Genomic DNA, 24,207 nt, shown 5'->3' with positions numbered 1-24,207 from the left:
CCTCATACCAGGCCAATAATACTTCGCGGCGATTTTCTGGACCGTCTTCTCTACTCCGTAGTGACCGGCATCGGGACTGTCATGGTTTTCTTTGAAAATTGTCATTCTTTCACGCTCTGGAATGACCAATTGGGCATTCGTTTGGTCGTCGTCAGGGTCATAGCGGTATAAGATTCCGTTGTTCATTATGAATCCACGATCCATCCAATTTGAACAATTGACTTTATCTCTTCCTTCGAGGCTGTCGATGATCTTCCTAACCTCGGCATCATCATACTGCATCTTCCTCATGTCTCGGGCTGCAAGACGTGGATACTCAATCTCGACGGGACACAGCTCGCAGGATTGATCGATTTCATCGGGAATGGTAGGACGGGAAAGGATATCCGCTAGAACGTTTGATCTGCCAGGAATGTAGTTTACTTTGATGTCGTAAGGCTGCAACGAAAGAGCCCACCGGGCCAATCTTCCCGTTGGTGACTGGAGAGACATCAACCACCTGAGAGGCTGATGATCGGAGGAGACGATGACTTCGTTGCCTTCTATGTAACCACGGAACTTCTTGCAGGCCCACACTACGACAAGTGCTTCTCGTTGGGTAGTGTCGTAGTTCCTCTCACTAGGCGTCAGTAATCGGCTCGCATATTCAATTGGTTTCTCCTCAGGGCCCTCCCCCTGGAGCAAAACAGCTCCCAACGCGTAGTTGCTAGCATCCGTCCGAATCTTGAAGGGCAGCGTTTCGTCAGCTTGTCGCAAAACTGGGGCGGTTGTAAGGAACTTCTTCAAATCGTCAAAGGCGGCTTGTTGTCGGGTCGACCAATTCCATGTGGCATTTTTCTTCAAGAGATCCGTCAGTGGTCGAGCAACGTCAGAAAAATCTGGTACAAACCTGCGAAACCAAGAACACATCTGAATGAATGATTTCAGTTTTTTGACATTGTTTGGAGGGATCATCTTCACGATGGCCTCCACTTTGAGCGGGTTCACTCGGATTCCGTCTTTGGTTATCACATGGCCAAGATAGTTTATACTCGCGCGAGCAAAACAACATTTACTTCGATTAGCGCGTAAACCGAAATGTTTTAACCTTTCGAACACTTGTTTGAGATCACTGATGTGCTTCTGAAAAGATGGCCACACGATGATTAGATCATCTAAGTAGGCCAAAATGGCAATGTCATTCAGTCCGTTCCGGAAACGATCGATGAGTCTTTGGAACGTCGCACCAGAGTTCTTCAGTCCAAATGGCATTCGTTTGAATCGGAATGTTCCAAACGGTGAGGTGAAGCACGTTTTATCGCGATCGGATTCGCGCACTGAAATCTGCCAATAACCTGACTTCAAGTCGATCGTGGTCATGTACAGCGTTTGTTTGGCCAGATGCAGTAACTCTTCGATTCGCGGTAGTGGGTACTTGTCAGCTTTGGTCACTGAGTTTAGTTTCCTGTAATCGATACACACTCTCCAGCTGTTGTCGTTTTTGGGAACTAACACTACAGGTGATGCCCATGGTGATTCGCACGGTTCGATTACGTCATCTTTCAACATTTTCTCTATTTCATTTTTCAGAATCTCTTTCCTTTGCTTTGTCATTTGATATGCAGGCATGGCAATGGGTGCACTTCGTCCAGTATCAATTTTGTGTTCAGCGAAAGGCGTTGGAACTTGACTTGGTCCGAAAATTTCGTCGTATTCGCTTAACAGTCGGTTGAGAGTTCCCTTCTCTTCTTGACTCAGTGTGGTGCCTTCGTTATTTCGGAGAGGTTCGACAGAGAAAACTTTGAGATTTCTTTCTATCTTTTCCTTGAACGAGTTCTCGAATTTCAGATCGTAAGCCTTTTCAAGATCGTCGGAAAATTGCCATTTTTTTGTTCGGTACATTGATGATGATTTTTGCATCTTCGACGAAGTCGACGCCTAACAATGTGTCGTTGTCCTTGGCATCGGGAAACACGATGAAGGTGATCGGTATGTGACGACTTTCGACCTTGACCGTTACCGTGGTGTAGAGTACTTCTTTTGACTTTGCAACACCATCAGCTAATGTGACCTTCATTGTCGTTGACAAAAATTCTTGTTTGATCGATTTCATTTTCTGGTACAGACGGTATCCTGCGACACTTTGTTTCGCACATGTATCTACGTAGGCATACCCGTCCAAGTTGCATATGTTGACTAAGAGCAATGGTCTTTCTCTGGGTCGCATTGGACGCATATTCAACTCTGGTTCAACAGAAAAGATATCGAGTGATTGTGCTGAAGACTGGGATTTCGCTCTGCAGTTTGCACAATTGCTTTTTATAACACCTGGTGCACCACATCCGTAACATGAGATTGTAGGCTTGTCGTCAGACGCTTCGGCCTTCACTTTCTGGTCATCGGAGACTTTCTGGGAATTTTGCACGTCAGAGTCTCGTTTCCATTTTCGGCATTCTTTCTATTCATGTCCAAACTTTTTGCAATATAAGCATCGTGGTCTCTCGGGACGTTTTTGCTTATCATCCGTTTGCGGTGTGTGGCTTGTCTTCACTTCAAGTCTTTCTCGTTCTTCTTCATCGAAGGTTTCTTCGGCTTCTCTTGCTTTTTGGAGCAATTCATCGAGTGTGCGGATCGAGTTGCGCGCGAGTCGTTTTCGAATTTTGAGCGACAATAATCCAAAGATCATGTCAATTTGCATTTCATCGGAAATTCGGTACGGCAGTTGTGCGAAAAGGGACCGAGTCTCGCAAATGAATATGTCTGTTTTCTTGGCATTCTGTTCCGTCGCGAAAATTTCACGGAAAATCTGGTGTGCTGGTTTCTTTCTTCCGAAAGCATTACGTAAACGGTTAACGGCGTCATCGAAAGTTTCTATACTATGTTTGATTCCGTTCCACCACGTGGCGGCCAAATCGGTTAGTAGTATCGCGAAACCTTTTAATGCGTTCGCGTCGGAAACGTTTGCGCAATCTTTAAACACTAGAATGCAGTTGATAAAAGCTTCTACGTCGGCGGAGGGACTTCCGTCAAAGCGATGGCTGCAATTTGTGAACGAGCCTACCTGATGTGTGGAGCTACCTTGGAACGTTTCGTTGTGGTTCTCGGAATTCTGGCGAGTCACAGCTGTAGTTGCTGACGTCGTGACTGCTTCGAGTAATTCTCGGAACTGGGCGTTGGTCAAGGTAATGTTGCTTACTGCAGGGGCCGTTTCTTCTGCACCTCTTGCGGAATCCAATCCGTGTCCTCCGTTCGGCATGGTGAATTTAGAATTTTCACTTGAAACTGGGCACAACGTTGGGCGTCAATTTGTGAGGGGATGTTTTCTTCCCCTAAGGTCGGGAGGGGTTTGTTCCGAAGATCAGCGGCGAAAATTCACTTTAAACACTGACCGAAATTTAACATGGGCTTTATTATGGAAAAATACACTAATAATTCGGAATACTGTGCTCGGACTGTGACTTTACACGTCTCCGTTTTCGTGCCGACACTGCCGACTGCCTCGTCTCGGCCTCAAGCGCGATGACCAAGGTGGTGTGCTTGGCGAGGTGTTACAATTTTAATAAAAAAAAATGCCTATTTCTATTTTGGATTATTTCGATTATAAGAATAGGGAAATCATACAAAATCTGGCAATGATGTCATTGCGCGGAAACGGAAAGGTTGGAAATATACAGGGTGATTCACGAAGTATAGTACATGGTGAAATGCCGAACTTACAACCACCAAAGGTTCCTTTAAAAATAATTTGAAATTTTTAATAGTAAAAGTATAAGACAATGTTCATATTCAAGTCACTGAAAACTCAAATTGCTAGATACCATGTTTAACGTTTTACAAACAAGGAATGAAAGTAATTTCATTTAAAAATCAAAATGACATTTTGTTTTCTATGTAAGAAGGTTATAAGAAGAAATATTGTTTAATGTTAGGCAAAACAAAATACCAAAAGCTCAAATTGCTAGATACCATCTTTAACGTTTTACAAACAAGGAATTAAAGTAGTTTCATTTAGAAATCAAAATGACATTTTGTTTTCTATGTAAGGTTATAAGAAGAAATATTGGAAGAAATCAACGTTAGATAAAAACTAGAAATAGGCCTATTTGGGTATTTTTGAGAGTAAAAATGTGCAGCTTGAACAGCATTTTTACGCCACTCACCACAGATCAGTCTGTTTTTTATCGTTTGAAGACATGATAAAATCGCCTAAAAACTGACGTACGAATTATTTTTATTATGTCGGGCTCTAAAATGATTGACAATCATCATGGATTATAAATTATTTAAAACTAAATGTAGGAGCTGTTTTAAACCGTATTTTGTGATGAAGGTATGTTATTTAAGGATGTAGTAGAGTGCTGGAAATTAATTTAAAAAAATCCTGACCCTCTATTCATGAAATATGCGCAATTTGTAAATAAAAAAGACAACCCTGACCTCTACCTAGAAATACGTAATATCATTGTATTATTGAATACCTAGGCAACCATTTTGATGAGCTTCAGGTAATACAACAATCAAATACTTCAATTTACATATAGGCCTATTCATTGGAAGTAGGTATACATCGTAGTTTGACTTTTTTTAAAACAACAGCTGTCAGTAATATATTTTTTTTTATTTTAGTAACTATGAAGTAACAATCCGTCGTTAGGTGCACTGGCTATGTTGTCGTCTAGTTCCAGTTGTAGAAGTGAAGATTTAATTTTAAACCCCAATGACAATACTTCTTGAACTTTTTATTTTTAGCTCAAACTTTTCAAAGCGATGAGTTGTATGTACATCCAAAATAAATATTTTGGTATAAACTAAGCTCGTTTACTTCTAAATTTTGACCTTGACTGTGGAGTCGTTAGAGACCCATTTCTTTACAAATAAAGGATATTGATTTAAAAAAAATATATTTTTCAGCACTCCATGACACTTCTAGATGACGCATCTTTAAGGGAATGAGGTCCCTTTGGGACAGCCTGTATACAGGGTGTTAGGGAATAATCTCCCAAGAATTTCAGGGTGAGTTTATCAGGGAAAATGTGGTCGAACATCTTTATACCGTTTTTGGATAAATTAAACCGTTTTCTGAAAATAAAAATGTTCCTTGCTGTTTTGGGACTGCTGAAATATTGCTTTGTGCACGAAAAAATCTTATATAATCAATTCACTTTTGTAATGACGAACTAGAGTTACTAAATTTAATAACTTTTGTCTTGTGAATACATCTTTTTACCGCGAATTTGGGCTTTTAAAAAGTTAGGTTATGGGTCACGTCATTTGTTCTGTCAAAACTGGTCCAATTCAAAGTATAGTGAAATTAAATGTGTAATTATTTTGAAGAAAAAAGCAAAGTTGCACTAAAGAAATACGAAAAGACAGTTGAACGTAACAATGAAATAATTTTGCATTTTGCTACTCATCCTCGTCATCGTCGCTGTTTTCCAAGCCCGAATCCGAATCTTTAACCAAATTAACAATAATTGGAGATATGTCATGGATGCTAAAGTTTCCCGTAAGCCTTGTTCTTGTCCCTCATTTAAAATTCTATACATACTTCTGGGACTGAGGCCTGTGCAGCACTTAGGAAGAGTTTTATTTTAGATTAGGATTTACCGAAAAAACATTCGCCACTGCTTGTACAATTTTGTACTTTACGTATTTACGTTTCCATTGTCTCCATGAGTAATTTCTTTCTTAATTTTGTTGAAAGCCTTTAAAATGGGCTGCTTGTTGATGCTTTACTCCGTTTTGGAAATTCATTCATTTTGGCAGCGACAATAATATGACATTTTAAATCATTGCCAACTGTCGAATTTTCATATATTTTGTAAAAAAAATTAACAAAAAAAAGTTCCAGTTAGTTCGTCATTACAAAAATGAATGCATTATACAGCGTGTTTATAAATGTCTCTTATCACGTTGCCTTTGAAAAAAGCTAATTCTCTACAAAATCGTGAACTTAACTAGCAATGCACGTCAAAATAATTATACGTCAAGTAGACAGATTGTGAAAGATGGAATTCGAACAAAATAAATTCATTTTAGAGGCTTATTTTAGGAACAGTATAGATAACGATGGCGTCTGGGCATACTCTGTCGAGCCTTGTGTCGATCAATTCCGCATCAGATTTCGAGATCTACTTACTATCCCACCTCCACCCGGCGGCACGGCAATTTTGCCGGAGTACATACACTATTACGGATATTACTATCAAGTAATAGTGCAGTGCTTATCAACATAATTACCGGCGTCTCGCCTCCGCATTTTGACTTTGTTGTTTATTATGTTCTGTGTCAATGTTAAGGGACTTCCTCACGATGTGACATGAGTATAATAATATACCATTGTGACGATCATTGTCTACGTCAGAAAATCAGACGAACTTTAGAACGCATTCAGGAAACTGGGAGCATCGTAAAAAGCAAGTCTTCAGGTAGGCCACCAGTTGCTCAAGAGATTGTAGAAGATATCCGCGAAAGAATTGAAGATAATCCAAACATTTCTTTGCGCAGATTGGCACTTCAGTCTAAATCCACTGATCTGCTCCTCTGCTCTCGTTTGCTTTTCTGACCAATCGTATGTCCATCTGGTAACCCTAAGCTCTTCTAGGGTGCTATCATCCGGACCAGATAAATCCTGTTTTTTTTTTAGAGATGGTTCCTTCTCTAACCTTAATTCTTTTTCAACCTGGCTTAAGACAAACTTGACTGAAATCAAATCTGCCTGAAATGGATAAGTCTATTTCACGTTTACCTATAAACCATTCACGATTTTTCAAATTCGGACTATCTATGACAATCTGACATTTTAGTTGGCAGTATTGTGATTTGTCTTAATAAATCTATTTTAGGTTATAATTCAACCGAACACTGCTCCCAAGTTGTTACATTTTTCAAATAATTGAACGCATTAGGAACAATAATCGTAATTGTAATTGAAATGAAACATACATATTTGTAGGGCAGTTCTGGGTAAATTCTTATTAACTAAATTAATGACGGAATTGACAACAATGCGAATATTTAAAAACGAAACGTCATATGACAGGACCTGACGCCAATCTAACAAAAAAATATCGCGGCCTCCTGCGTGTTTAAAATAATCGTGAACGGCATATAGCACTTATACTACGGCTATCACTTTATTGGTGAAAGGGTAAAACATTGATGGCATTGACATTTTGCACTGACATTTGTTGTCAGATTACACTTAACCTCAAATTTATTATAGTTCTGGTTACCATTTGTATGAATCTAATTTCATGGCAAACCGCGATCACAGACATTTATAAACACCCTGTACTTATTATATATTTCGATTTAAAAATGATTTCTAGGTAACGATTCGAAATTTATTACTGTCAAAGTCTACGCTTTGACTTGATCTATCTTTTATCCGTCGCCTGCGAAGAAGATGACAATCGTTTACAATGCCCGAATATTCTATCGAGTATCATGCAGTTATACATTTTGTGTATGGGATTTGTAATTGCGGTTAGGCGGTAAGGCCGTTAGAGATCTTCGGGTGCAGGCATTGGAGATTCCATCATGCAATATGCAATTGGGGTATAAGGTTAGTAAGTGCATTATAACAGAATCGAGAGAGTTTGAAAAATCGAGACGAAGTCGAGATTTTTCAACTTCCGAGATTCTGTTATGGCACTTATCGCACAACGTTTTTCGCACAATCGCTTATACGCAAAAAAATGGCTTCTAAGTAATTTTTTACAGGAATATTTTGAAGACATTAATGTCATTATTACGAGTAGTCCGTAATTATTAATTACCAATTACACTCCAATTACACATTTTCTACCACATAAATTCGAGCAAAACATTTTCGAGAAATTGCAGTTCGAGGAACTTGTATTTCGAGAAAAGTTACAATCGAGCAATTTCATTTTCGAGCAATTGATTTCGAGCAACTGCATTCGAGGAATTTGCCGGTGACGGTCGTTAAGGCACTATCAGGAAAAGTAGCTAGGCCCGCTTATAAGGTATTTGGAATTTATGACAGATTTCTCACTAACGTACAGTTCAATCATAAGTTTTAAGCGACCTTGAGTTTGACAATCAACACGTAAAACGTTTTTACTAATTATTCAATAAAATTTGACAAAAAGGCATTGTTGTCTTTTGGTTGCTAAGCAGTTGACTTTAATTACAAAACGTTAACTATTTATTTAATTGTTACAACCATGAAATGGTGCAAAAGTTCCCAAACTGTGGGGCACCATTCTAAATTTTTATTTTTGAGGAAACCATTCATGTTGGGAAAAAATGCTATTAACGTTTTCGACCACATTTTTCCTCACAAACTCACTGAAATTCTTGGGAGACTATTCCTTAACACTCTGTGTAGGTGGATGTCAAAATGCGCCCCGAGCTTTCTGCTAGAGCCCTTGTTGGTAATCCTATCGCGACGTTCCGTATATTTTATTTATTTATTAAATACAGTGAAACTTCACTATAACGTACATCCATGGGGAAAGAAATATTGACCGCTATACAGAAGGTTTTTTTTTTTAACTACAAGCGACATCTACAATTTGCCCGGCGAGCAATAAGCGTTTATGGCTAGAAAAGATGTCATGTAGGGTATCACTGATCACTGATCACCTTTAAAAATTAATCAAAATTTTAAATTATAGTGTACATGTCTATACAGTGAGCGGCAAAAATATGGAATAAATTCATTAAAAATTAAACAAAATTTTTTTCAAAAAAATCTTGGGACAGGTCAATTTTAGTTTATAAAAATACATATTTTAATGCAAAATAAAATTCCCCAACAGTCATTTGTTTTCGAGTTATGACGTCATCGATAGTTTTTTAAAAATAGAAACCCCCTATTGTTTTTTTTTAATTCTGATAGCCCTTTTAATTGTCTCAACGCCAGTATAAAAATTTTGTTACCTTACATAAGGAAATTTTTGAGAAAAAAAATAATTTGGAAAAAATTAATTTTATAACGAACAAAAACAAGTCAAAAACTGTGTTAGTAAGTATTTAAAATTATGGAATTAAATGTTCGAATTGCCATCCCCCAGCTTGTTGACAATAAGCAAGTTTATGAAGAAATTCCCCCTGTTTTAGTTTTATCTAGTTTTATCCCCGCACCCAATCAAAATTAAAATTTCTATACCTTGTGTTTCTGTTAAATGATTCATTTTCGAAAACGTTTTGTAAAACCAATAACACATGAATGAAATTGACAGTAACATTTGACTGTTTGATTTACCTACTTGATTTTTTGACTTGTTTTTGTTCGTTATAAAATATATTTTTTTCCAATTTTCTTATGTTTTTTCTCAAGAATTTCCTTATGTAAGATAACAAAATTTTTATACTGTCATTTAGACAATTAAAAGGGCTATCAGAATCAAGAAAAAAATAGGGGGTTTCCATTTAAAAAAACTATCGATGACGTCATAACTCGAAAACAAATGACTGCTTGGATTTTTTTTTGATTCTAAAACATGTATTTTTATAAACTAAAATTGACCTGTGCACAAAGATTTTTTTTGAAAAAAATGTTGTTTAATTTTTAAGGAATTGATTCCATACTTTTGCCGCTCATTGTATTATATGTACCGTGTGTTTCACAAAATTTCTGGTCAAGCAGGTCATGTAAAACAAAAGCATTAAACACGTATGGCTCAGCTTGTCACATAATAATTGAAGATCATTAATCTGTGAAAATGGTTTTCACTCCTAAACAAAATATATTCATGATTTAATCTTGTTTTCGCTATGGAACAACATTCTTCATGTTTTCATCAATCAACTCCACGATGATGAATTGGCTCATGGGTATTTTCAATAAGACGGGGTTATAGCCCATACAGCACGGGAGACTCTTCGTTATTTTCGGCAATTTCTTGACGATAGGTTGACAAATCGAGAAGAACGCTAAACCTTGTTCACGTTGAGTTGAACATTTCAAGGTCAAATTATTTAATTTTTTGGCTCCGTAATTATGTTTTATAAATAGTGTCATGCACCTAACCAACATAATGCGATTTAGCAATGGTTAATCCAACGTGAACGGTGTTTACCTGCATGTCATTATTTACAAAACATAAAGTCTATTCACGTTGGATTTTCCTCTCAAGGTCAAATAATTTAATTTTTTGGCCCTGTAATTATGTGGCCGCCCTCGCCTAAGAAATGAGAATGAATATACATACAGGTGTCCTAAAATTGGCGTACTAACTACTTACTATCTTATCGAGGATGTTTAAATGTAACATAAAAAAAAATATGGAAAAAAATTTCAGACAAAAAAATCAATTATTATTATTATTATTATTAACGGTAATACAATGTAGACAAAGATATACTCGTACATCATTACCTTGCAATGTTACCGTAGTAGATTTAAAATAATTGTTTCGATATCCAAAGCTTCTAAATTCTCTATTAAGCAGGATTAGATGTTGGTAGTGAGTGATCATGTACTTTGTGATAATATGTACGATTAGAGGTAGCTGTCATGACAATTTCATACATATGGCTAGAGCCCACCCTCACGAGCCGCCACTGTAATACATAATGTATTACATAGTATATACAGGTGCCCCAAAACTCGCGGAAGAGCTTAACAGTACGTTGTTAAGTACCTAGTCATAAAACATCAGGTAAAAATGTTAAAAAATATATTTTCTTTTTTGTATAATATATGGACCTTTTTATTACAGTAACTGTGGCAACATTTAAAAACATTCGATTTATCCCAATAATCTGCAAATACGGGGTGATCAAGAAGGGCTGTTTGAGTGGGTACTATTGGGAGCAAAAAAAGTGGGACATCAGTCACTGTCTTGACTTTTAATGTGAAATGACCATTATCTGTTCAACACTACTTTGAATTGATTGACGTTGTCATTAAGTATTGTAGGTTGTAGGGAATGAGTGTAAGTAAGCACGTAGCGAATATTTATTTAATCCCAATTAAAATCTACCTTTATCAAAAGAAGAGGGCATTTGGAAAAGGAAAACAGGAGTATAAAATAAATTTTTAAACTGTCAGCTAGAATAGTGTCAAATTTCTATGACAATAATCAAAGGCAAAATCACAATAAAGCTTGAACTACACATCGAATTTTTCAAAACGGACAGAAATTTGATGTCCCACTTTTCATGCTCCCAATAGTACAGTCGCGGCCACGGAATTTTGGCCGTCACTTTTATGTCAATTAAAAAGATGTAGTCGATACTTTATTGTCATTATGATTGACTTTTGGAATTGAAATCCAAAAATTTGTCATTGTCATACTTCATTCAAATAGTGCGAACAATATATACCCTTTCTGCTATTACAAGACTTGTCATTTGGATGCTGACTGACTTACAAGAAAGCGCGCTTCTTCATTTCGCGTAATCTTGGAACAGGGATATTATCTGCACTTTATTGAATTAGGGTATTGGTAGCGTGTTCGCAACTACTTGAATGAAGTATGGCATTGAAAAATTTTTGGATGTCAATTATAAAAGTCATAATGACAATAAAGCATGGACTACATCCATTTTTTTTTGTTAATTGACATGAAAGTGACGACCAAAATTCCGTGGCCGCAATTGTACCACTTTGTTGCTGTTAATGTTACGTCAGATATCAGTTTTTTATGATGGAAATCCGCAAGCTCGTCGTGCCCTAAACCCGTGCGTGCTACAAAATGCTTCTTATAAGACATCATAATATACTGATTTTATTTGGGCAAGTTTATAAACAGATTTCAAATAAATGTAACTTTCTGATATTATTATTTCCAATTCCAATTTTTATTTTAAGATCCTAATTTATATTTGGATAAAGTTCGTGACAGTTATTTTTTCACGTAAGAATACAAATGTTCTTTGAAGTTTCTACTCGTCTCGGAACATTGCCGAGCGCCAGTAAGCATGTATTTGTTCACTTTCCTAAAGAACTGTCCAAACCGCTTGAGCATTCGTAAAGAACCTGGTCTCTCACTTGGTCTGGACGCCCTTTATACATTTTATTTTTCAGTTGTGTTTCCTTGTTTTAAGTAAAGTTGATAAGTGTCTTAAATCAGTTGTTTTTAAAAAGAGAAGTACAGTACAGTCTCGATATAGTAAGTGCACAATGATCAATTGTGCAATTGAATGAATGCAGTCACCTCCTCTTGATGAATGACTGTCCAAATTTCTTGCACACTAATGGATAGCTCGTGCAAGGTACGAGGAGGATTTTCGAGACCTCTGATCTTTCTGTCAAGATTATCTCAGAGATGTTCTATTGGATTGAGATCAGGATTCCGCGGTGACCACTCTAAAACATTGATGTTGGCCACAACAAGCTCCTGCCGTATAACATTCGCAATATGCTGTCGAGCATTATCACGCATAGAAACAAATTCTGGTCCATGTATAGCCCCAAATGGTTCAATAATATGGATTATTATATCATCCCTATATATTACTGCAGTCATTGAACCTCCGTGTACAATCACCAAGTTGGTACGATCTTGAAGATTCCAAACCATAACTGATCCACCACCAAACCGATCCACTTATTGTATGACACATTGAATAAATCGTTCACTTGGCCTCCTCCAAATTCGTCTACGAGGATCATTAGTGGAAAAACAGAACCTCGAATCATTCGTGAACAAAGCGTGTGTCCAGTCTTTAATTTGCCAGTCGGCATGTCTGCGGAAAAATTGTAAGCGGGCTCTTCTGTGAGCTACGATTAAAACTGGCCAGTAGCAGCTTATATTTTGAATTATAAAACTCATGTGCATGAGAATCTGTTATGCATAATACATACCGGGTGTAGAATTGGTTTACGAGACATAGGATTTTACATGTAAAAATAAAGAGTTTCAATTATTGGCTCCCCTAATAATTTTACGGCAAAATAGTTAAAATGAAAGTTGGAGAGAATTAAAACTGCTGTCTAATTTTAGTCTTACTTTTTTTCTAACATCTTGTGGTACTGAAAGAAAGGCAAGAAAAAAGTTGACACAAAACAGTAAAAAGTACTACTAAGCATGAAATTGTATTTATTTCTTTAAATGTTATTATGGAGGATATTTTTTAAGCAACTTCCAAGCAACATTTGCTTCAGGTTTCCCAGACCGATCAATTCCTGCCACAGTAGTCCTGTACGACTTCATTTGAAGGGTAAATTAAAAGACAATTAAATAATACAGAAACCATCCGACAAATACATAGTATTTTAAAAGTCAAATTTCATGGCTAGTGCTACTTTTTAGTATTTTTGTGTTAACCCCTTTCTTGCTTTTCTTTCAGTACCACAAGATGTTAGAAAAAAACAAAGAGTGGAATTAGACAGTATTTTTAATTCTCTCTAACTTTCATTTTAACTATTTTGGCATAAAATTATTAGGGGAGCCAATAATTGAAACTCTTTATTTTTACATGTAAAATCCTATGTCTCGTAAACCAATTCTACACCCGGTATATACAGTGTGGAAACTTTAACTGGAATAAAATTCATAAATTGGACATAGGCGATTTTTGTTTTTCCTTACCCACATTCTGGCGCATACAATTTTTACATATCTGCTGCAGGAAGTGAGCAACCACCTTTAACTTATTTTTTTCAAATGTAAAGATTAGATATGCCAAGTGACACCTCGTTTGAAAGGCCACTTCGCAAGGAATACAACCTACTATTTGTTTTCTGAATATTTTCAAACCCTACGTGCTAAAAAATAAAAACCAATTTTATAAATTGAATACATACTACATATTTAATACAACAAATGTTCAAAATGGGCACCGTTTTTTTTTGGCAAATTGCAAATCGATACCATCCTGCACTCCTTACGTTTTGTAACATTTTCGGTGTGATTTGCCTAATTTCATGCGTAATACGTTACTTAAGGTCTTCAATACTGTTGGGTTTTAGGCATAAAATTAGGCAAATCCCACCGGAAATGTTACAAAACGTAAGGCATGCATGTTACCATCGATTTGCAATTTGCCAAGAAAGAAACGGTACCCATTTTGAACATTTTGTTGCATTAAATAGTATTCAACTTATAAAATTGGTTTTTATTTTTTAGCACATGTGCTTTGAAAATATTCAGGAAACAAATAGTGCCTTGCATTCCTTGCGAAGTGGCCTCTCAAACGAGGTATCACTTGGCACCCCCTTACATTTGAAAAAAAAAGTTAGGGGTTGTTGCACACTTCCGGGGGCAGATATGCAAAAACCATATGTGCCAAAATGTGGGCAGGAAAAACAAAAATCGACCTGTTTCGGGATTTTTTTTAAAAAATGGTCAATTTCAAAGTTATGAATTTTATTCCAGTTAAAGTGTCTACACTGTATATACAGTGCATTTTTTTATCTATTGCCATAGGGAATTGCATGGTAAAACTTAAACCCCCTGTTAACTGTTGTTCTGATGAAAATATTCAAACCATTTTTGGAACAATGTTGGAAGATTTTTTGTGTGCAACCGTACGCGAAATGGGCACTTCGCGTGCCTAGAGCAGGCCGCGAAATTGAATTTCGCAGCCGTTGCCTTGACGACGGCCGTAAAAGTAAAAGTCATTTCAATATTTATTATCACAATTACAACATATCTATCTCTATATTGGCGGTGTGATTTTACAAAATCTGGATTGGGTACAGTTAAAGTTTGATTAGGCCAATTTTTGTGTCAGGAACGGCCGCTATTAGTACAGAATTTTCATCCGGTTTGAAGTTCCCGCCAATTTCAAATGAAGTGGTCGCCTCATGACATGAATGACGAGTCGGTAAAAAAGATGCCCATCATCGATCTAGAACAGACACGTAGGTTAATGTTTCACCGGTCAAAAAGGGAAATATCTAGTAACTAGTAACATATCCTGAATCCTGAATGGCATCAACAGACATTTTGGTTTATTTGTCTCTTCGCACGGCATCTGATATTTGCACGATTAAAATAACCTAAAAGGGAGTAGATGATACAACTTAACATAACAGAATTTAACATTTACCTGCCACAATAAATAAATTCCAGTAAATAGGTAAGCCAATGCAACATTATCCGACACGGTTTTCACATTCTTCTTGTTACATCAGTCTAAAAGTCACTAACATTTTTTATATTGCTGTTTCGATTTTTCAGGTTTCAAATGCGACACTGCACAATTTATAATATTTTTTTAACTCTGGATGAGTACACGGAACTGAAAGATCGTAATTTTCTTCCGACATTTTTACAAATTTTTTCAAAACGAATTGTTTTATTTATGTCGTTTCTATAGCAACATGGCGACATGTAAGCCGACTTTATTTTTACTGACAGTGAAGGAAATTTTACTTGTTCATTTTATAATTACAAATTGTCGGTTGAACACAAATAACTTTATTAACACACTTACAACTTAGGTATTACTTGGGGTAAATATTTACATTAATGGTGCAGTTTACATTATTAGAAACAGTAATGCCAGAACTTGATGTAACTAAATCTATTCTTTTTGAACAATCGACACCTGATGTGGTTGGATTCGACGACGTTACAGCACCGGAAATTGATTTTGAAATTTTGTTCTTATTTTCGATGGAGTCTGCCACATAGGATTCCGCCACTGTAGCTGACTTCCAACCACCATGGCGTTTGAGCATCGATATGTCAGCACCGCTATTAGCCAGAAGGGCCGCAGAACTTCTCCTGTAACAGTGTCCGGTATATTCTTTACTATTTGGCAATCCAAGATATTTGGCAATCAAACTAGGTATTTCCCCAATTTTATGCACTCCAACAACTTGTGCATTACACTTCCCATTTTCATATCTATAGAATGCTCGACGGTTTGCAACATGTTTTAGACGAAGAGCTGCATATTTGCGATATAATCTTACATATTCGGGATTGGTGACAGTAAAAGTTCGTTTTATGTCAGTTTTTGTGTCAGGAACGGTCACTATTAATACAGAATGCTCATCCATGATGTCATCGATAGACATTGTGGTTAGTTCGTCTCTTCGCATGGCTCCTGATATTCCCATGATAAAATGACCTAAAAAAGGGCAGATTATTATACAGTGTGGAAATTACTTATGGAATAAATTCAATAATTTCAAAACTAATGACATTTGTCGAAAGCGCTGAAACAGGTCAATTTTAATTTCTCGTAATACTTATTTTAACTTACTTCACTTGCTCATGACGTCATCCATTTTTGAGCTATGATGTCATCACCAATTTTTTTAAATGACAACCCCCACTTTTTTCTTCTCTTTCTGATAGATCTACGTACTACCTAAACTATGAATTAACAAATTTGGTAACTTACATAACAATTTTTTTTGAGAAAATGACAAATTTGGCTTCAAAACTTTAATTTAATTTTTAATGTATATATTTAATTTTTTTTCTATGTGGTTATTTAAAATTGAGGATATACTTCAATAGACCAAACAATTTAGAAGATTTACGACACAGAATTTGCGCTGAAATGCAACAAATTAGCCCTAACATTATTGAGCGCGGTGTACAATGTTTACACTCCTGTTTGAGTGCTAAATAGTTGGCGGGGGGCAATTTCAACATTTGCGTTACATTTTATTGTTAACCTTAGATGTTTGTTTGTTTTTGTTTGAGGTCAATTACATTTTTTACATTAAAAATTAAATTAAATTTTTGAAGTAAAATTTGTTATTTTCTCAAAAAAATTGTTATGTAAGATACAATTTTTTTGATTTATCGTTTAGGTAGTAAGAAGGTCTATCAGAAAAAGGACAAAAAAGTGGGGGTTGTCATTTAAAAAAATTGGTGATGACGTAATACCCCAAAAATGGATAGTGTCATGAACAAGTGAAGCAACTTAAAATAAGCACTATGAGAAATAAAAATTGACCTGTTTCAGCTTCCATCTTCCACAATAAATAATTTTCATCACTAGCTTTTTCTAAAAATAAATTGATCTGGTCTCGTGTTAATACCTTAGACTTTTTCGCCTGATAAACAACTGACTTTTTTTTCAAAAAAGGTACCAATTTCAGAAACTTCGTAACATCAATGCCATCCCGTATGTTCAGCGTGAGCTTCAACATTGAATACGTGCTCCATAAAGTTGAACTTTTCACAGTTTTTGATTTTTCCATTAAGTAAACCAAAACAACATTTTCAGACACCGTTTTCACATTATTTTTATCACACCACTCTTTAAAGTCATTGTAGCACTTATCGTACTGCCGTTTTGATTCTCAGGTATTAAATTCGACACTGCACAATCGGCAATATTTTTTAACTCCGGTGGAGTAGACGGAACGTAATTTTCTTGCGACATTTTTCCAATTTTTCTCAAAATGAATTGTTTTATTTATGTCGTTTCTATAGCGATGTGAGCCGACTTTATTTTTATTGATAGCGAAGAAAATTTTACTTGTTCATTTTATAATTACAAATTTTCGGGTTGCACACAAAATGTTGTGTACACCTTGGCTACGAAATCCTTTGACGACCTCGAGATTGTCTTGTGTCGGCCGCAAAGCGGCCTTGACGACAATTTTTCTCTCTGTTCGTCAAAGTAGGATTTCGCTGCCTTGCTATACAAATAACTATTAAACTATCGGATAGATTACAATTCAATATCCTAAACTGTCGAAAAAGTTGTAAAAAAAATATTTTCTAGCGCGCCGGAGTAACAGAACGTTGAGCGGCCGCCAGAATAGCGTCCCTGTCGGCTCAACCAGCACCTGACCATCTCCACTTTTGACTTTTGTCACTTTCATTTAAAAAATAGCGAGATCTCCTCGAGGCTAGACAAGGATATTTTGCCGCCTTGGAGTATTACGAGTACATGGACTTCACCTATATACTTGTAGAAATTTTAAAAGATTCATATTTTTCAAGAAATTTGAATCCCTTTAAGTTTAATTTGGTCTGAATTAACAGTGTGCCTAACATATTTTGATTACACTTAAATGGATTCACACAGAAAATTTAAGTTTATTTGAGAACACAGTAGCCGCCCGGTTATCCGGAATCGGGTTATCCGAAACGGAGTTAAAAATCGATTTCGCCATATTATCCGAAATAAATTTCGACTTGCCGCAGCATTATCCGAAATTGCACGTGTTTTTTATTCTTAGAAATAATAAAAATTTGTGTTTGTTTTGATCTCCGAGTCACACAGTCGAGATTTTGCCACTATCAACTTGATTCTATGGTGTTGCGTTGCTTAAAAATGAATTATAAACTGGAAAAGTGTAAACGAAAAGTTGTGACAATTGCCCAGAAACTGGAATCAATTAAGCGTCTCGATAAAGGGGACTTGTTTAAAAATGTTGCTGCAGATTATGAAGGCTCTTGAAAAATCTCTTGCATATGTGGAACAACAGCCCAATGCAACCACAAGTGATTTTACTGATTAAAGAGTGGAGAGACATTGCGGCTAGGTATAGAGGCAATATGTTAAAACAAAAACTTATTACATAATTCGATTTTCAAATACATAACTACTAGGTATGTATAAGTTCATGAAAAAGTTCTCATTCAGGAATACAATAATTAACCTCCGTATTAGCCGAACTTTCAGTTATCCGGAATGGTTTGGGTCCACATTATTTTGGATAACCGGGCGGCCGAGCGAAAACACACAATGACAAGTCTTGTAATAACAGGGGTAGGGTTTACCTCATGAAAATTTCAGAATTCGTGTAGTTCGGGTTGGGTTATTTGAAAAATTTGAAATGAAATAAACGGCTTTTCAGTTGGCCTAATTTTACCTGAAATGCCTAGGTACCTGCCAGAGGGAGTAGTTAATCCGCAAATCTCATTAGTCATTACTAAGCTTTTAGATATTTTCGTCTCCCAGATAAACGTTCAAATATGAATTTAGTGGTAAAATCGTACGTACGTATGTTCATGTATAAAAGATCTGTGATTTTTTTGGAAGCACGGTCATTGCACCAAACGCTTTAAAATTTAATTTCCGAGGACCCCAGACTTTTTTTTTTTTTGAAATTTCGATTTAGGTTTTAGTGGTATAGCTGCCTGCATAGTCCTCAAATTGGAATTTATTTTATTGTTATTTATAACGAAATCAAAAAAGAAAAGTATGGGGCCCTAGAGGAAAGACGTATCTTTCAAATAAAAAAAGGACCTTGCCTTCATCTGTTGTGGTTTTAAAGATAAACCACCGTTTTCCGACCATTTCAAATCAGGTAAACCCCACCCAAGGGCCGTTTACATCTCCTGACAAGTGACGGCCAAAAATCTGTGGCCCGAATTGTCTATTCTCCATTATTGAAAACACGATTACCAAAGTACGAGTAAGATTCAAGGACGAACCTTTTATGTTCTGAAGTAAAAACCATTTTTGCGTTAAAATTTGATTAATAGTGACAGTTGTTTGACGTTTATTAGCTAAAGTTAGCAAAGATACGAAAAATCTGACACTGTCAAAGTCATATTTAAGTAATTGTTGATCGCACGGTATATACAGGTATCTCTATAAATGATTGTCGGGTTAAGCCAGCTTTGGAAAAAGATATTATGGTGCCGCCTTTTTGAAAATGCTCAATTTTAATTCTTAATAATTGTCTAACATTGGCGCTTTGTTCGCGCTTTTCAGTCGAGTTTTTTTCGTTCCATATAGTCGTTTTATCGTCGTTGATCACAGTTAATGAACACCAAAGATCTGTATCTTTCAATACAAATTACAAGTACGTCCGCTTTTAGAAGTAAACAAACTGGCAACATTTGTGAGGTTTTTAATGTTTTGTGTTTTATTTTCTTGATGATGGTTTATTTTGTTGAACAGAACACGTTCAGTGTTTCTTACTTTCGAACTGAAAGGTTTATTAATGATGAATGGACATTCCTTATCTGTTTGTAAAAATTAATTACAGGCAAAATATCGGGACATGATGATTCTTTGTTAACTCACATTGGACGAATTGTGAACAGGTTTTTAACAACCAGAACAAGGATAAATCATCAGGATGACCACTCAGTATCTGATGAAATTGTCGAGGGTTTGAGAGAAAGGGTGGAAGAGACTCCACAAATATCAGTAGCCGGTTTATCTAAACAATCTGGTGTATAATCTGTGTTGTGTATGTGTTAATAGTAATTTACGTTATAAGTCCGGTAGGTTACTTGTAACAGTACGAGTTAGACATTATGGACGAGCCGACGTTAGGAGCCGAGTCTAGAATGTCTAAACGAGTACCTGTTACAAGTACTACCGGATGTATATCGTAATGTATTTTATTTCATACTGGAAGCAAGGGCGTAGCAATGATTTTTTGCTGGGGTGGGCCAGATTTTAAACCACAGACAGATGATAGATAGATATTGCAGATGTATCTTGTTTTTAATGTGTTTTACTTTTATTCTGGGGTGGGCTCGTCGCACACTATTACTATTGTGTCGACCACTGACTCGCTATTTCTAACACTTCCCCTCGAGCCATGGGTCGATAGTAGTTCGCACTCAGTTCTTCAAGAAATTACACACACACAAGAATTGTTTAATTTTCATCCCATACTGAGCTGCCAGAGAGGCCACAAGACGAATGGAACTAAATCGGGCTGCAGGTGCAAATGTTTTTGAGAAATGAATGCCTGGTTTTTGGCTAGAACCTTGAGCCACCAATCTAGCTTTTCTCCTCTCAAAAGTTCCATCAGCTCGGTATTTGTTCCTGAGAACCATTCGGCTTCCAATGACTTGAGGGTCACGAGGTCGATTGACTAATTTCCAAGTATCATTTTTTAAGATAGACTTCATTTTTTCACCCATGGCAGATAGCCAGTCACCTGCGTCCGGCCCCGTCAAAGCTTGCTTCATGGGTACCTCGCAAGTTAAAACAAAGTCTGTATTGCTTGCTTCTTCTTGAGGTATTTCGTTATACTATTAGGAATAAAAGATCGGGTCGGACTTTAACACTAGTTATTTTTATTATAAGCTTGATAAAACAGAACTCGGTGAACAACCAGGCTTGCTACTCTGGGCGGGAACAACAGCGGAGACGGGCGATGTTTCTAACAGCTAACAATACACTTTCTTTGGCCTTCCAGGTGCTCCCGTTCTAACCAATTTAGGTCTACCTGGCCCTCTTCTTGACCGTTGTTGTTCTTGTGCAACATTTTCTTCATCACGTACGACTTCCCCTTCTTCATCTGCTACTTCATCATCTCGTTCTACTTCTAATTCCTGTGAAACGTTCTGTTGGAGCATTGGGTGAACGTCGATGTCGATTGTTCGAGGTCCAGTAATTTCTGGCTCTTCTTCCAGGAGTACATCTGTTTCATTTTCTTCAACTCTTTCATTCAATTCCATGAATTTCACATCTCGACTGATCTCGACTTTACTTTCTTCCGGTATCCAAATGCGATATGCTTTCGATTCTTCCGAATAACCGACTAGGATTCCTTCCTTGCTTCGACAAGTTAATTTTCCCTTGCCAGGTGGTCTGCTCAGACAAAACACCTTAAGCTACGGTTTCTTAGAAAAGTACGCGACGCACAACTCACAGTGCGCTCAAGTCAACAACTGCGTCCAAATCAAGTCGAAACTGATTACGACGTACACCACCCAACCCATACGCCAACAAAGCGTTCAGCTGAACTTTTTCTAAGAAAACGCTTCCATCAGTATCAACTGATTGGATTTACGCGGTTGTGCGCGGCGCACGACTTACCGTGAGTTGTGCGCCGCGTACTTCTCTAAGAAACCGTAGCTTTAGATCCAAAAATTCGCAAGTGCTTCAGATTTGGCTTCTTACCGGTCCACATCTCGTATGGGGTGTTTCCATTTAAACTTTTGGACGGACATCGATTCCTCAGGTAATTCGCTGTATTTACAGCTTCGGCCCAAAAAGATGATGGGAGACCTGACTAAATTAACAAACATCGTGCCATATCCAGAAGAGTACGATTTTTACGTTCCGAGATACCATTTTGTTCCGGATTGTAAGGAACTGTCAGTCGTCTGGTGATTCCACGTTTTTTGAGTAAGTAAAGTCGTTATTTATATTCTCGGTACCATTATCGGACTGGATGCACTTGACCGTTCTTCCTTTTTGATTTTCCATGAGATTCATGACTTCAAATGTTCTCTCGACGACTTCTGTTTTGGATTTTAAGAATCTGACGTCACACCAGCGAGACTGATCATCAATAAATTCGACAAAATATTTTGCCTTACCATTCGATTCAGTGCGAAATGGTCCACATAAAACCGTATGAATTATGTCCAAAGAATTCGTTTTTCGGTCTGAAGACTTCGGAAAGGAAGTACGAGTCATTTTTCGCTTGCACCACACTTCACAAGTAGTATTGCGATTGGTTGAATTGAGTGCTTCTACGCCTTCAATGAATCCGTTTGCTACAGCTTTGACTAGGTCCCTGTAGTTGACGTGTCCTAAACGGCTATGCCAAATTTCCAACAACGAAAAATTGTCGTTACTTGAAGTAAACGCCGAGTTTCTTGGTACACGCGCGAAGTACAAGTACCCGACTCGATCTCCGATTAATTTCACGTTTCCATCCGCGCCGAATACTAATGCATGGTTCTTTTTAAATAAAATCTCACACCCTTTGTCCGCTATTTTGCTTACGGACAACAAATTCGTGCGTAAATCTGGTACATGTAACGTATTGTTCAAGGTAACATTCTTCACTTCTCCGAAGACATCGGCTGTAAAAGATGCGACCCCAGCACCTACAATTTTTGTCGATTGATCGTTCGCGAGGTTCAAATTGACATTCGACACCTTTTTCTTGTTCGAAAAATCTCGTGGTTCGTTGCTTAAATGTGAGGTAGCTCCGCTATCTAAACACCATTTATGTTCACGACCATTAACAAACGATTCGACATGTGCACAAAGTGACACATTTTCTGCATTTTTCGCATGTTTTCCTGAATTGTTATTATCTTTATTCTTCTCGTTCTTCTTATACGTACACTCATTTGCTTTGTGAGCGTATTTACCGCACTTGTGACAACGAAATTTGAACTTTCCATTTTCGTTTGAAGAAGTTCTTTTTCAGACTGTTTCCAATTCGGTTTGTTCTGCCTGTACCACGACGAGAACATGGCGTTTTCCGGAACACTCCGCATACAGTTCTTTCGCGCGTCATTTTCTTGGATTATTTTTACCTTTAAAGTTTCAGGATCGGGTAGTTCATCTCGAGATTCGATCGCACACAAATCCGGATTAATTTCGACGTCCATTTCACCAAGTTTGTCCACGGCATCAAAAAAAACCATTTAGGCTAGGGCCACACTACAGACTAAATAATCGGCCGATAATTTAGTCCTATTGGGTAGCTTCCGCGCCCACCAGGTAAACTAAACTGTTTTCGATCAATCTGTCGGCCGACTACAATCGCTTTAGTGTGCGCACGCACGCAAGTCCTCATACTTATTAAGCAACCAACTAAACTGTCGGCCGATGAAAAGTCTGTAGTGTGGCCCTAGCCTTAAGTGTACACGTACGTCGCCTCCTTCATCCATACGCTTCAGAGTTAACTGTTTTAGCAGCGTCGCCTTTCGAGCAGGTCCCTTGGATTGGTATATGTTCTCTAATTTAACCCAAAGTTCTCGAGCTGTGGTGCAACCCTTTACTTGTTTCAATTCCGATGGGCAAATACTGAAAATTATTTCTGATCTGGCTTTGTTGTCCCCTTTAATCTAGGCGGCTATCTCCGTTTGGATTGTCTCTGCGGCTGTAGGTTTTACACATACTCTATTTGCGTAGTCCCATGCGTCGTTCTTGATGAGAAGCGCTTTCATTTGCATCTTCCAAGTGTCTTAATTGTCCATGCGTGAAACACTTGCGGCACACATTTTCGACAAAATTAAAATTCCAACACAAGATCACACGACTTCCGACTCGCGATTTTTTTTATTCACGGGGTTCTAGGACTTCTGGGCACCATAACCTTTTAGCAAAGTTTGGTCAACGAAGTGTGGTTTATTAACGGAGGTACAGTTGCGGCCGTTGAAAACTCAGACACTTTGACAACGCCAAACTTTTGGCTTTGTAAATGGTATTGAAAGTGACGTTTCCCAAAATGTCACTCAAACATTATCCACATTAATTTCTCTCGCAAAGGCTCTTATACTCACACCGTCCCTCAGTTTAACACATTTTTGCAAATCAGATAATTGCGGCATTTCAAAAGTTACGCGCGATTCTGACCTAATATGTCAAATACTGACACTGACTTTATAATCCTTGATAAAAATCCTGTTTACGCTGATCAAATTTCGGAATTTATACAGTGTTTCC

The 24,207-nt window shown here is 37.2% G+C and overlaps 1 protein-coding gene across 8 annotated transcripts in view; it reads left to right on the top strand.

Annotated features, from left to right (window-relative positions):
* The window catches only part of LOC138126175 (basic helix-loop-helix ARNT-like protein 1), a 247,641-nt gene that overhangs the window by 75,009 nt on the left and 148,425 nt on the right, over positions 1 to 24,207 (top strand). For 2 of the 8 annotated variants that reach the window (XM_069041933.1, XM_069041924.1), the window contains exon 2: positions 4,891 to 4,992. The exons of 5 other annotated variants lie outside the window; for them this stretch is intronic. Coding sequence is in view for 1 of the 3 variants with exons in the window: in XM_069041879.1 (XP_068897980.1) it covers positions 8,340 to 8,377 (38 nt within the window). In the remaining 2 variants the exon portion in view is untranslated. Of the gene's footprint in view, positions 1 to 4,890; positions 4,993 to 8,324; positions 8,378 to 24,207 lie in introns of those variants that run through there. One more of the 8 variants, XM_069041879.1, reaches the window with a different exon arrangement.

This window comes from Tenebrio molitor, chromosome 1 (assembly GCF_963966145.1).
Source record: "Tenebrio molitor chromosome 1, icTenMoli1.1, whole genome shotgun sequence".
NCBI lineage: Eukaryota > Metazoa > Arthropoda > Insecta > Coleoptera > Tenebrionidae > Tenebrio > Tenebrio molitor.
The sequence above is the reverse complement of the archived record's forward strand: the minus strand, read 5'-3'. Positions and strand labels throughout refer to the sequence as shown.